This window comes from Ictalurus punctatus, chromosome 23, assembly GCF_001660625.3.
Source record: "Ictalurus punctatus breed USDA103 chromosome 23, Coco_2.0, whole genome shotgun sequence".
Taxonomy (NCBI): domain Eukaryota; kingdom Metazoa; phylum Chordata; class Actinopteri; order Siluriformes; family Ictaluridae; genus Ictalurus; species Ictalurus punctatus.
In genome coordinates this window covers 6,106,909-6,121,444 of record NC_030438.2, presented here as the reverse complement: position 1 = coordinate 6,121,444, position 14,536 = coordinate 6,106,909, and the positions used below count along the sequence as shown (strand labels likewise).

The following is a 14,536-nucleotide window of genomic DNA, read 5'->3' as shown; positions in this document are numbered from 1 at the left end:
TTTGTCCTCTTGTGTTTGGGCTTTACCTGCCTCTTTATGCTCATCGTGCATGACTGTTTTATCTTTTGCACACGTGTACGATGGGCCCTGCAGGAACAACTGGAAACTGAATGCAACCTCGCAGAGATTATCACGTGTGATTTCAAAAGCATGAATCCGAGTTTTATCTGGTCGTAAAGCAGTTTCGGTACACTTCCTTAAACGTGAAACAAACATGTCCTCACTAAAAACCTTTCCATTTAGTGGTACGCCACTTCTACCGTATAAGTCCCTGTGTCCGTTGCTGCTATAGAAATGCTAATGTCTCAGGATTAGCACTTTAATTTCAACCTGTGATTTGCCTTGCAACCGGAACTGCTATATCAAGTGCAATCGTCGTGTTTTATTCCTTATTTAAAGAAACACCTTTTCGACAGATTCGAGATTTCAACAGTGCTGTGGTATAATAATGGTTAGCATGTACACCTTTATACAGTTTACTTATGTATGTTTCTTCCTCTTTATCTCGCTACACATTCACATACACAAATAAACACTCTTGCTGTCTTTCAGTCACGGGGCATGTGACTGCTTGCTAGATGCAAGCAACATTCCTCACAATTCCCCCTCACACACACACACACACACATGCTAAGACCCATTTTTGCATCCATGTTAGAGGACAATGTCAATGGACATTGTCCATTGTCTTACTGTTTTGATCCTCGGTGGTCGCGCTTTTAAAAAGTAACCTGATCTAAGTTAGCACTTTGTTGACCTTTTAGAGTAGAGTAGTTTCAAAATTATAAGATCTACATGATCTAATAGATCATAAAACTTTGAGTTTGGGCTGTGTAAGGTAAAAGTGCTGCCAAAACCACATTCGCTGCAGGACATGGTTTCTATGATTTATAGTTCATATTTTGTCATCAGATCCCACTCTGACACCTCAAGTGACTAACTAGAGCTCCACATGCTGCTGGAAATACAGTAGGCTCCACTAGGACTGTTTTTATTTCATCATTTATCACGTATGAATACATTTGACTTACTTTTATAGTTGTTATTCATGAAAACTGAGTCAGCTGCCGGAATTTTTCACTTTGTTGCGACAGCATAAGTCTAAACCGAACGGTAGACCTCAGAAAACACACTCGTTGACCTCGGATCTGCTCAGGGGGCCGGTCTGACTTTAGTTCAAATGTTACATCACGAGTACTTAGGGCAATGTATTGTGATCCGTATTGAGGTCAGCTACATGTTGGTCACACCTCCAAGGCTAACATTTTTATTTATATTAAGCAGAAACACACGAGACGATGTTTTTGAATAGACCGCGACCTTTAAACATGAGCACCTGCCTTTAAGCCTGTAAAAAAAATCCGGGATAGAAAATGCGGTCTGAAGAAGCGGGTCAAATGTATGGAAAAAAACCCTTTGCTGTCAAATGTAATATGATGCAACCTAAAAGCAAGCCGCAATTTAAAAATGAGAACTAACAAACAAAACAAACAAACAAAAAAAGAATAATATGATTATACATCATTAAGATAATGGCAATCATTCAAATAAACATCTAGTAGGAGTCTTGTATATAGCTAATATGTTGCTGCATGAATATCCATAGGCTTCTACCGTCAGTATTCGATAGCTTATAAAATAGCACTTGATCCAGCACATCTGATTGTTTTGCAGTTTTTTTTTTGTTTTTTTTTTAAATATCATGTTCACAACTTAATGAAGCCACGATGAACTGAATCAAGGTCATGAAATCATAATATGTGCATGATTTTATTGTGTTTTTAGTTCACCATTTTGAAAACATGCCATGGTTTGAAGGATAAGCTGACCATGCACTCATATATTAGTCACTTTTGGTTCATTAATAACTTTATCTGTTAAAAAACATCACTTTTAATATAAGGGAAGTGGTAGCTCGTTGGTTAAAATGTTGGACTTCTGATCGGAAAGTCGTGAGATCAAATCCCAGCACTGCCAAGCTGCCACTGTTGGGCAAGGCCCTTAACCCTTAACCCTCAATTGCTCAGTTGTATAAATGAGATAATTGTAAGTCGCTCTGGATAAGGGCGTCTGCCAAATGCTGTAATGTTATGTAATGTATAAGCGGCATCTTCTATTAAGATTCTCCATTGTTATCTGTGGATAAAAAAAAAAACATTTTCATGCACTTTAAAGGGACGATACTATTAATTACTTAATTAATTCATTAATTCATTCATTAATAGTGTAATATTTATGTATTCAATTTTGGCCCCAAATTGCATTCTGTAGTTTTTGTGGGGTTTTTTTACAGCCCATAACATAAATTTTGGCTTGATATATATAATATGGACACAAGTATGTGGACACCTGACCATCACAACCATAGGTGGGTCTTCCACAAAGTTGGAAGCACACATTTGCCCATAATTTCAAATGCTGCAGAATTACAAGTTCCCTTCACTGGAACTAAAACCTGTTCAAGCATGACAATGCCCTTGTGCACAAAGCCAACTCTGTGAAGACATGGTTTGCCAAATTTGGAGTGGAAGAACTTGAGTGTCTTGCACAGAACCCTGACCTCTCAACCCCACTGAACACCTTTGGGATGAACTGGAACGCCGACAGCACCCCAAACCTTCTCGCCTGACAATCAGGGCCTGACCTCGCTAATGCTCTTGTGGCTGAATGGACAAACCCCCATAAGCGCTCCAAAATCCAGTGGCAAGCCTTCCCAGAAGAGTGGAGGTTATTATAAGAGCAAAAGGGAAATAGATGTGGATCTAGATGTTCAAAAAGCACATATAGGTGTGATAGTCAGGTGTCCACAAAACAAAATGTAAAAAAAAAATCCACTCAGAACGCACAATAGTGAGATTAAATAGGCCCATACCAGGTCGATGCATCCCATGGGACATCACGCAGTTTATTTAAAGCAGGGACACACTGGCTTTTGTGCAGATCAGAGAGTGGAGGAGATTGAATAGTACATTTGTCATGCAACAAATTGAAGGCCTTTATTGTTTAAAATGTGGAGGAATCCTTTTTTTCAGATCCTAATATCAGGCCATGATTGTGTACATGAAAACATATGTGGAGAAATTCAAATAGAAAGAGGCTTATTATTAGCTGAGTGAATAAAAAGTACATTTGTTAGATTGTAATTGGCCTCCTCGCTTAGACAGTCTGATAGTCTGATATGATGTGGAAAACACATTTTTCCCACAAAGCGTGTCCTTTTGACGTCTTGTCAGTGACACAACAGAAGGGAATTTTGCAGTCTTTAAGCTGGTTTCGAGGACATCCTCTCTAGACAAGCTCATAATGTCAGGAGTTCTTTCAGATAAGAGGAAGTGAATGATAAGGGTGCGGAGATGTTCCGAATGACAGGCAGTCATTTGTGGATAGTTATTACATCTTCAACATTCTTGTGTGTTTCTTACTTTTTCCCATCACTCTGACGGCTGATAAGACAAGTGGTTTACCTGGGCTGTCTCGACACATTTTAATGAACGGAGACACGGTGTCTCCGCGCTCTCGTCCAGGCAAGATGGCTGATGGGATCTCAGTGAATCCCGATGTTTCCCTGCAGTCTCCCTTCTGTGGCGAGCATGATATTATTAGCGCTGTTATCTTGAGTGTGCATCAGAACAGTGGTGTGAAATTGAAGCCTTTGTTTGGTGTTGTGTCTTCAGCGTGTTGTGTTTGGGTTTTGTAGGCTTCAGGGGGATAGTCTCGCTCCAGCCGGCGCTGAGGAGGAACCAGCACCGCATGTTCCTGAGCAGGCCGTGCCTGAAGTGACATGTGAGTGAGAAATTTGAGTTTTTCTTACTGTATTTTATATATATGTATGTATAGAAGAAAGGACTGCGGTATCATTTTCTGCAATGGGATAGGCACTTATCATTTGTCTTTTTCTGAAGAGGCACTCAAGCCCAAAGGGTGCTCAACTTGATCCAGCGGCATGTGGAGGTATTTGTTCCAACCTGGCACTACAACATCGAATTATCCTGTTGCTTTCTTGCCCTAGTGCTTGATTTGGAACACTTCTAAAGAGAGGCCATTGGTGGATCAAGCTGAGTGGCAGGTCTTGAGAATCGCTACCTGAGCATGGGGGCTGTATGTCTGTATGTTCTGTGATAACCGTGGGTGGTAAAGACCTGCTCGCTATGTGTTTTCTGGAACAGGTCCATTGCCTGGAGTGACAGAGCCTCTGACTGCCGCCGAGCTGGAACTCCAGGGTGCTTCTCAAGTGTCTGGTCCGGTAAGCAATCCTGACGAAGAAAGAAATTGTCCACGTATCACTTTTCTTCCCTCGTTAAAGTCTTCTCCATCATCTCCATTGTGCGTGTGTTGTCACCGAGACAGATAAAACCACTTAATCACTCTTTCCTACAAAGCAATTCCAGCCTGACGTGTCTGTTTTTCTCTAGGCTTGTCGTTGTAATGGATAACTTAGCTCACTAAACAATGCAGAAAGAGCTCATGGTTGTGAGAGTTTTGGGATCCAGGAGCCATCACAGAGCTGTATGAACTAGAGCCTTGAACTCTAGTCTAGACAGGAGCCGTAGAAGAAGAAAGGGGGTTACAATTACATGAACATGTCATTATGGAGTTGACATGGAGGTCGTGGAGTCGTGGAGTAGTCCCTGTTCAATCAAACCTGTCAAAAACAACATATGTGCTCGATGCTCTTGATCTTATAGAAAGGCGAGACCTCACGGCTTCTTAATTGGCTGGCCTTTGTTGCTATGGATTCAGCGCTCAACACTACACTCTCTCCCCTCATCATAAAGTGGTTATTTTCCTATCAGCAGCGACACCAAGGCTAGGCAGTGCCATAATTATAGCAGTCTGGTGCTGGAAAGTCTTTTTAACAGGTTTTTTTTTTTTTTTTCGCTCGTGTGGTGTGCCGAGCAGATGGAAGAGGGCTCCAGACATGCTGGCAGCATCGGGAGAGCGAGACCTCGTCTCGAATCGTATCGTCTTGTCTAGCCTTGTGCTACCGCACTCGTTCCACCCGCTCCGCCCAAGGAACTGGCATCCCCTTGAAAAGCATGTCACAGAGTAAATAATGCCATGTAGCCAGGCTTAACACTGTACAGAGCCCCACACATACACAGATCTCCTTTCATATTCATACAAAGACAGGCTCTCTTTACTTGTGGGTTTTTTGTTTTTTTTTTCAAATTGAGAAAAGAGAGAGAAAGGAGGCCTTGGTGTGTACAGGTTAAGCAGTGCCAGAGCAATGAGGGTAATCTCTTCCATATGCAGAGGCAATTGTGAACATCTCCACTCTACCTACCGATACTTTTTAAGGCCTGATGTGGTCGTTGTGCGTATAATTGCTTATTTTGGGCACTGAGTGAAAGGCAAATGCGATTTGTCTTTTTAATAGCTTATTAGTTTAACTGGTCCTGCAGGGTTTCTCCCATCACCACTGTGAACGTCGCGGAAAACAAAACGTAATGCTTTTACGGGCTCAGTCACTTCTTGGGACAACGATAGTTGAAGGTGTGTGTGTGTGTGTGTGTGTGTGTGTGTGTGTGTGGCGAATCTCCCTGCCTTGCTGGGGTTTCACAGGTGCAGTTAACAATGCCGATGATCACTAGTTTTATATTATGGAGAGCCCTCAGAGGAACGCTCAGAGTTGTTGGGTTTGGATCAGCCTCTAATCCAAAGTCGACTGCTGTGCGGTGTGTGTGTGTGTGTGTGTGCGTGTGTGATGTGAATGTTGTACATCTCAGCACTTTTCATTTCACAAACTTCGAGATGTGGAACGGTCTACTAAGCACATAGAACCTGCTTTAATATCATACATAAATTTAACAGAACATTGATCCAGGGTTCTTTATTTAGCTGTTAACTAGCCGAGCGGCTTACGTCCCTCATTAGTTACTCAAGCTGGTCACTAGGTGTAATAATAATTGCATCATTAAAGCTAAAGCTCAGAGACGTCCTCCGAGCAACTCTCTGAGCGATTTCCAATGAATTCCAGCCCTATAAGCATCATAGGTTTGTGACAGGTTTAATTAATTCTCCCGAGCCTGAATTTGGATGAAACTACGATAAAGTGACTCCAAGGAGAATAACTCATTTTTATCTGAAAGCAATAATCGTGGTAGTGTAACCCAAAATGCACCTTACAGGCTGGTTTATTCATGTGGACCAGGCGTCCTTCATCTGGCATTCCACATCGGCAGATATAAATTATTGTCCTTACACCTTCACGACCCTGGCATGCCTGCTGTGTTACATAAGATACTACTCATTTAATGTGTCTCTTTTATTTGGCCTCACTGCGTAATTGGCTTAATCTTGTGAGGACATTAAAAACATCTTACAGGAAACTTTTACATGCACTTTTGCAAGTTCTTTCCTTCCTGCTAAGGCATAGGATAGACCAGAAATGATGCAATTGACTGATTTTTATAGAGCTTAAATTTAGAGTTCAGTATCCAATTAATAGCAGAGCTTTCTTCAGTACAGTTTAGATCAAAAAATAAAAGAGGCCCGTTTTCTATCCCTAACTCTCTTTGTCTAATATGTTTAACCCTGCCATGAACTCTCATCCTCTCATATCCATGACCACACGAACATGCGTGCCCGCGAGTAACCACAATCCCTCATTAATGCAGCCCTCCATGTCTCATGAACACAACATGCGTGTAAATCGCATATAATAAAGGACATTGCGTTCGGGAAAATGGAAAACAACAGAAAAACAAAATGCAAATGAGTTGCCTTCAATGGACCCAGAAAACAAATCGAATAAATGAAAAAATAAATAAATAAATAATGTGCTTATGTGGTTCCGAGAGCTTCTTGTATAAATATAGCCGCTAATTCACTTTTAAGAGAAACAATCTGTGTGGTGGTAATTGATTGTTTAGAAATGTGTTTTTGAGCTTTTCTACCCTCGTGCTCTGCTAATCACGTCAGTATGAATAGAAATGTGTCGTTCGTTTCAAGTGCACGAATGTCTGGAGTAAAAGAATAATTGTGTGACGATGTTAGGCCATATGAAGTACATATGAAGCTGTCTATCAAAAAAAAAAAGTTAAGTTGCTTGAAAGAAAAACACAGTTTACAACAACACACCCCCGTGGAAATGGAAAATTTGAATAGAAAGCATCACAAAGTCACTTGTCGTGACGTTCTAACGTAAACCAACCCGGAAGGTGTTATAGCACAACCTCATGTCAATAGAAATCTGTTGCTTGATTAGAAATGAATGACAACAATGCCATGTTGGGCTTATGTTAGGTGCCATATGCAGTGGGGTCTAAAAGTCTGAGACCACTAGTGAAAATACTTCTATTTCGCAGTGTTTTCTAATGTAATACAAGGATTTTACACAACAACTTGAGTGAAAAGTAGAATCTTTGAACTATTTAAATGACTTTACATTTACATTTATGGCATTTGGCAGACGTCCTTATCCAGAGCGACTTACAGAGTGCTTTGAAGTCTCTATCGATACATTCTTCCTGATACTGATTCACTAGGTCATGGACTAAGAATACCATCAGTCTTAAAACTCTGTCGGGAGGTAATATAGTATGAAAATACTGATTTATTTATTTTTTTTCAATGAAAAGTAAATGAAATTTAAGTACTTCAGGAAGAGGTAGGTCTTCAGACATCGTTTACAGACCGCCAGTGACTCAGTGGAAGTTCATTCCACCACATAGGTGCCAGAACAGAGAAAAGTCTTGATGCATGCCTTCCTTGTACCCTGAGAGATGGTGGCACCAGTCTAGCAGTGCTAGGGGTTCAGAGGGAGCATGGGGCAGTGCAGGGTGTAATAAGTGGTTTGAGGTAAGTAGATGCTGGTCCATTTTTGGTTTTGTAGGCAATTATCAAAGTTTTATATATGGCAAGGGCAACACAGCTTTATGTTGTTCCCATTGACAGCAATGATGCTGAGACTTATTGGCAGTCCCAGCCACCTCCATAGGAAGTTGCTAATCTTCCCGTCAAAGCTCTCAATCATTCACCGGCAGTGGCCGCAGGATCTTTGGTAGGACGCTGTGCTGGTATATCAATGCTTTGGATTTACCAGGCAAAGTCTTGACCAGTCACCTGCTCTCAGCCAGTTGTCCAGCTCCTGGCAGGCTGCCTGGAGTGATGTTCTGTTTGTCAGCCTGCTGTTGGGGCTTGCCAAGGCTCTTCACTGAGATGTTATAGAATTATTCATGTCTTAACACACACTTTTGTATGATTCTTAGTGTTCTTCATCTTATCATGTGTTCTTAGAAAAAAAATGGTTAAGGTTTTGTTTTTTTTTAGATTTTACTTTGACTGGACTGTATCCTGTATCATTCTTTATCATCGTTAGAATTCTTCAGTCTCTTCTGTTTTGCCTTTTTGCACAAAATGGTTTCTTAGTTACAGTATACCCTAAAAGACCATTTCCCCAACATTTCTCACACTCAATGTGTGGACTTTGGTGCCAGATGATTCTGCCAGATGCCGAGCAAGCATTTCACTAGCTTTCTTTCTGCCCCATAAGGATGTGACCTTTAACCACTGTTCATCATGCAGACAGCTTTTTGGATATTTCACTATTTCCTGCATTTCTTGAACTTTTCAACATCCCATCTTGAAAATCTAGTTTGGCAGGTGATTACCATCCAATACACACAGGTTTTTCTAAATTCTAGTTATAACACACATGATTTCAGCGAAATAATGGCTTATTTAGGTTTGGGCACCAATCTTGTACTTTAGACCGTCTCGCAAGGCGTCAATAACGTAAAAACTTTATTAATCGTAAAAGTATATTTTCTTTTCTCCCCTTTTCAGTTAGGGTTAGGGTTATATATATAGATGATCTCATAGACTCTTGGTTCTTTGGTTAGTGGTTCTAGCATTCTAATTGGGTTCCTATATAGACATTTCTGATGGGAAATTTTCCAGGTAGGGTTCTACATAGAACGCAGAACCATCAGAGGAACAAGTTTAAGAACCATTTTCTGGGCTAGATGGAACATTTTAGAAAAATGATTCCTTATGTGTTTTTTGGAGTGTTTTCTTTGCTTTCTAATGGGACTCTAATTGGAGCCCTCTCTAATAGGAAAACACCCTATTGTAGGGTTTTACATAGAACCTTTTTTTGTGTTTTCCCTTGAGGGACAAGCCAGAAATGCTTAAATCTAAAACCCACAAGGGTTCCTCTACCCTTTGGGGTTCTACATTTATGCTTTCATGGCTATTGCTGGCAATCTGGCGAGGAAGAGGTGTAGCCCAATAAAATAAAATGCACCACTTTGGTGTCAGAAATGTCATTCCAATGCCACAGGAACTTCTTCTTAACCACTGACGTTTGTTGCCATGCCATAATAATTCCCAATAAATGCATGTAGCTGTCGTCTGAGCATTCTGTTCTTTTGCTCTTATCTGTAATTCATTTGGATGTTCGAGGTCTCGGATTAGCATGTAGACTTGTGCATAATGCAGATACATCAGATAGTAATTGTATTATTGTCAATATCCTCGATGCTCTTGGCAGTCCTGATTCGGCCCAGTGCCTGAGAGCTTGTATTAACCACATGCTTGTGAAGCCAAGTCGACCGGATTTAATCAGTCCACGTGCTAGACTTAATTTCCTCCTGGAGCGCTTTGTTGGAGGAATTTGAATGCATAAAGCATTGCAAATGCAGTCACGAAGCATTTTTAATTTAATTGTGCCGGGATGAAATGACTTAGAGTGGGAGACTCATTTGCATTTGTTAATGAGTGCTTTGTGAAAGATGAAAGCTGTGCGTCGGTTTTTAATAAAATTTCATTTTGATAGACAGAATGTTCCAGTGATTCCGTAATGCATACAGTAATATTGAATATTTATGTATATTTGTATTTGTATGTATATTTGTTCTGATGTATAGTCAACACGGGAAGATCGGTTCATAACCCTGAGTGACAGGGTAAACATGGACAAATTCATAATCATGTACAGTCCCCTCTGGAGCTATCGGAACGGCAAGGCCAATTCAATTGTTTTTGCTGTAGACCGAAGACGTTTGGGTTTGAGATCAAAAGACGAATATATGAAGAGAGTTTTGAATTTCAGCTTTTATTTCATTTTCTTTTATGACATAGAACATAGCACATTTTGTATCAGACCACCTAATTTAGGTAGGTGAGTAAAAATATTGGAACATGTAACTGACAGGTGTTTCTTGTCTCGTTTGATTGATTGTTTAAATAGCTCTGAACTTCTACTTTTGGTTTTAGCCTTCGGTTTCACCTGTGAAGATCAGAGAGCTGTCTATGGAAAGCTGAGAGAAGAGGGAAAATCGATCAGAGGTACTAATTGCACAATGCACAAAGATTGTGCATAGGCAGTACAACAATTTGGAATGTCCTGAAAAAGAAAGAAACCAGTGGTGTACTGAGCAACAGACACCGAATGGGTCGGCCAAGGAAAACAACAGCTGATGACGGAAACATTGTGAGAGCTGTGAAGAAAAACACCAAAAACAACAGTCAGTGACATCACGAAAAACCTCCATAGAGCAGGGGTTAATGCGAGAGCAGATATATAGAGGCCATACTACAAGATGCAAACCACTCATCGGCAGTAAGAATTGGAAAGCCAGATTGGAATTCACAAAGAAACACAGAGATGAGCCACAAAAGTTCTGGAACCAGGATGAACCTCTACCACAGTGATGGAAAGACCAAAGTGTGGAGAAAGAAAGGAACTGCTCATGATCCAAAATGTACAAGATCATCTGTATACAATTATAGAACGATAAAGATTTATAATCTCATCATCCAGCATCACTCATTAAAGGTTCCCATTTGAGTCTGGTTCCTCTCAAAGTGTCATCTCAGTGAGTTTTTCCTTGCCACTGTCGCCTCTTGAGCTAAATCAAAATTGGGATTTCTGTAAAGCTGCTTCATGACAATATCTATTGTTAAAAGTGAATTAAAACTGCGAATTAAAACTACGCACTGCTGAAAGTAGTAGCAAGACCCGAACGTGGGCAGTACCAAGCAGGCGGTGTAAGGGGCGGAACCACACTCTGCCAGCCAATCAGCAGCATAGAAAGAGATGTAGGGCAAGAAAAATCCTATTAAATGAAACAACTGCAGCATTTTTTCATAAATCAAATCTCATGATCAAATACAATTCATAAAGCATGCGCGTCTCTTCATTATATGGCAATAAATCAGAAACTGGTTTCAAGTGAATTTGTGGGAACTCAAAAGGCCGGCCTTTTGAAAAATATCACAATGAAGTACTTTTAAATCCCCCTCCTGATCTAAAACGTCATCCCTCCAGCTCACGTCCTGCAGCCGAACAGCAAAGCCTCCTCTAAACTGGTTTTAAGAGGCTGTGGCATCGCGGCCATGTGGTTTCTGGTGGAGCCTAGCTGCATGAAGGATTCCCTCTCGTCATCTCTCCATTTCTTTCCCTCTCCCTCTGACTATCTCTCCATCTCTCCCCTGGGGCTGGTGTGAAGTTCAGTGATATAGAGCATTCCTCATTTTTGTGCTGAACATGTTGCAATGTCAGGCTGGGAACCTTATACATGCACATATAATAAACACCATGTGTGTGTGTGTGTGTGTGTGTGTGTGTGTGTGTGTGTGTGTGTGTGTGTGCTGGCATGGTTAGTATGTATGATGTATATCATGTGTGTACCTATGTGTATAATGTGTAACAGGTGTATAACATGTATGACACGTGTGCTAGCGTATAAAGTATAAATGTTTTACATTTATACATGTATAACTACATCTAGAATGTGTGTGTGTGTGTGTGTGTGTGTGTGTGTGTGTGGTGACATAAACTCTAATCTGATTGGTCAGACGGTGTAGATTAAATATCTATAACAGCAGCTCTGACAGTAGTTCAAATTGATCGTTTCCATAGTAACCGCTCATTCACCGGGACTTGTGTGTGAGTCTAATAATGAATCCGTTTAGAAACATGTTGTTATTTAGCAAAGAAAAACATATAGGTGACGTGTCATTCTGAGGCGTTTATTTAACATCAATGGAAGGAGTCTCCAGTGTCAGCGCCAGTATGTAACAGAGCGAACGACTGTTTATAGCTGCTATAACATAAGTGGTAACAGGAGCTACAGGAACTTGTTTTAACAGACATGTTCCACAACATGACATGTAACTCTAAAAGGATAAAAAGCACAACACGCCATGCTTCAGTAACTACCCTTGGACGTCACCTTGTCCCTGATTATTTTCCTAAAACACGATGCCCTGTCACGTTTTATTCCTTGCATGTTATATTCCTGTTTCGGGAGCCACAACGTATACACGGTATGTCAAACGTGTATAACTTTATCTGTGCGTTTGCTAGCTAGCATGCATGCTAATACTCATACTAATACATGCCAAAGGTTCATAATATGTATCAAAACATGTAACATGTAATGTATGTGATTTTATAACACATAATATGGCATGTGTAACATATGTGTGTGTGGGTTGCGTAACTCGTCACGTGTAACACATGTAGCCGCTAGCTCATTATATACTGTAGTGCATGTTATACACATTATATACATTATTGTGCTACGTTATAGTGCTGTAGTGTGTTAATGTGTCTAGCTGCATGTATAACATGTTCAGTGTGTGTGTCCTGGTGGCTCTTGCAGCTCTTTACACCAGGCCATTAAAAGCTCTGGCTTTTGGAAACTGTTTCCAGTGGATGTGGCCACACTCGGCACACTCGAGGGCTGTTATGGCTGAAACTGTGTGGGGTTTTAATGGTTCACTTGCTCAAAGTGGCCTTTTGGCCCGTAGTTGACTGAGGCTCACCATAACTGGGTTCACTGCAGCCGCTGGCCTCTTATACTTACCACACACACACACACACACACACACACACAAAGAAATGCATATAAAATGCACACACACAGCTTCTCCCACCCACATGCATACCAGAAGAGATCTTTAGATGTGGACGCTCTCACACAGGGTTCTCACAGTGACTCGTCAACATGGATTTCACTTCTTAAGAAATTGGATCCACATCTCCCAGTTGGACAGAAGGGTGTCCAAAAAGCCTCGGTCGGGACCTCACTTTAGCAGATCCCACTTGCCGCTCGTAAACGGAAACGCCGGTTTTGTGTTCGCCCGATAAACAACTCCGGCCATCTCAAGCAAGCGAAAGTTTCCCTCGTGTGTACGGAATTAAAGACTCATCGCGGTTCGCGTTGCACGCACGCATCATGATCAATATCTACAATTGCCTTTCAAAAGCCACAATCATTCTATAGCGAAGACCACTGGCTTTCTTTTCCAGATCATGATGTCACCGAGAAAAGTCCTCGTCTGGTTGGAGCATTCGGTGATGCCGCTAATATATGGGCCAGAAAACCACAAGAGAAAACACTGGAGCGGCAACAGAGGGAACAACAACAAAAAAAAAAGAGGGATTAAAATCTCCACAAACATTAACATTGACATGCATCGGTTAAAATATGTCGTCATAATTCACTAAACGAGTTCTGTAAAGAGTTTTTCAAACTCGTTTGTCGTTACAGAGGACGAAGACGAAGACACTCGAGAGAAGCCGAGTTTTCCACATGTTTAGACTAACGACAGTCAGACGGGTCGTAAATTCCGCTAACGTCAGACCGTGTGGGCTCAGAGGTGTTTCTTATTTGTGCGTGGTTTGTCTGGTTCTCTTTGAGGAGACCAAACGCTCCCATGATGATAGGAAAATGGGAATATTCTAATGCTGGGGAAAAGATAGTAGTACAAGTAGCCGAATACTGTCAAATAAGTTGCACCCTTTTTTTCGAACGCACCTTCTGTCTTCGTATAGTCTCCATGAGGTTCCATGAATTCCTATCCGATGTTGAAACTCTCATTTATCAGAGTTATATACATCCATACGTCCATTTTCTGTACCACTTATCTTACACAGTGTCACGGGGTAGCCTGGAGTCTATGCCAGGGGACTCAGGGGACACCCTGGACGAAGTGCTAAACCATCACAGGGCACACAAGTTCACACACTACGGACACCGCATGTCTTTGGACTGGGGGAGGAAACCCCCGAAGCACGGAGAGAACATGCAAACTCCGTGCCCTAGTTGTTATACATGTGCACTCTACTGTGTGTGTGTATATATATATATATATATATATATATATATATATATATATATATATATATATATATACACATACATATATATATATATACATATACATACCTGCAGAGCTCCCACTCACTGGATGTTTTCAGTTTTTTGCACCAATCCGCATAGTGAGACCGTTCTGCGCGAAAGTCGCGGGAGATCAGCAGATCAGACGAGCGTAATTTCTTTCTTGGTGGGCGATTTGATCGAGGCCTTGATCTAGATTTATATTCAGTTCTCTTTTATGTATTTTTTATTACATTTTTTTTTTTTTTTGTCATAAGCTTAAAATTTTCTCCCAAACTGTGCGGTTTATCGTTTCTAAAGTGCAGTAGCAGAACTCCTGTCAGGCACCGTGCCAGCCGTCATGTCCTTCTCGATCGTTTGGATTTTTAACGATTGCTGATTCGACGCTCACCCACAAAACGTTC

General features: G+C 41.1%; 1 protein-coding gene across 3 annotated transcripts in view; it reads left to right on the top strand.

Annotated features, from left to right (window-relative positions):
* Window positions 1–14,536, top strand: part of c23h8orf34 (chromosome 23 C8orf34 homolog) — an 85,978-nt gene that overhangs the window by 52,258 nt on the left and 19,184 nt on the right. For all 3 annotated transcript variants that reach the window (XM_053674970.1, XM_017452684.3, XM_017452685.3), the window contains 2 exons: window positions 3,698–3,783; window positions 4,167–4,243. In XM_053674970.1, the coding sequence (XP_053530945.1) occupies window positions 3,698–3,783; window positions 4,167–4,243 (163 nt within the window). The remainder of the gene's footprint in view (window positions 1–3,697; window positions 3,784–4,166; window positions 4,244–14,536) is intronic.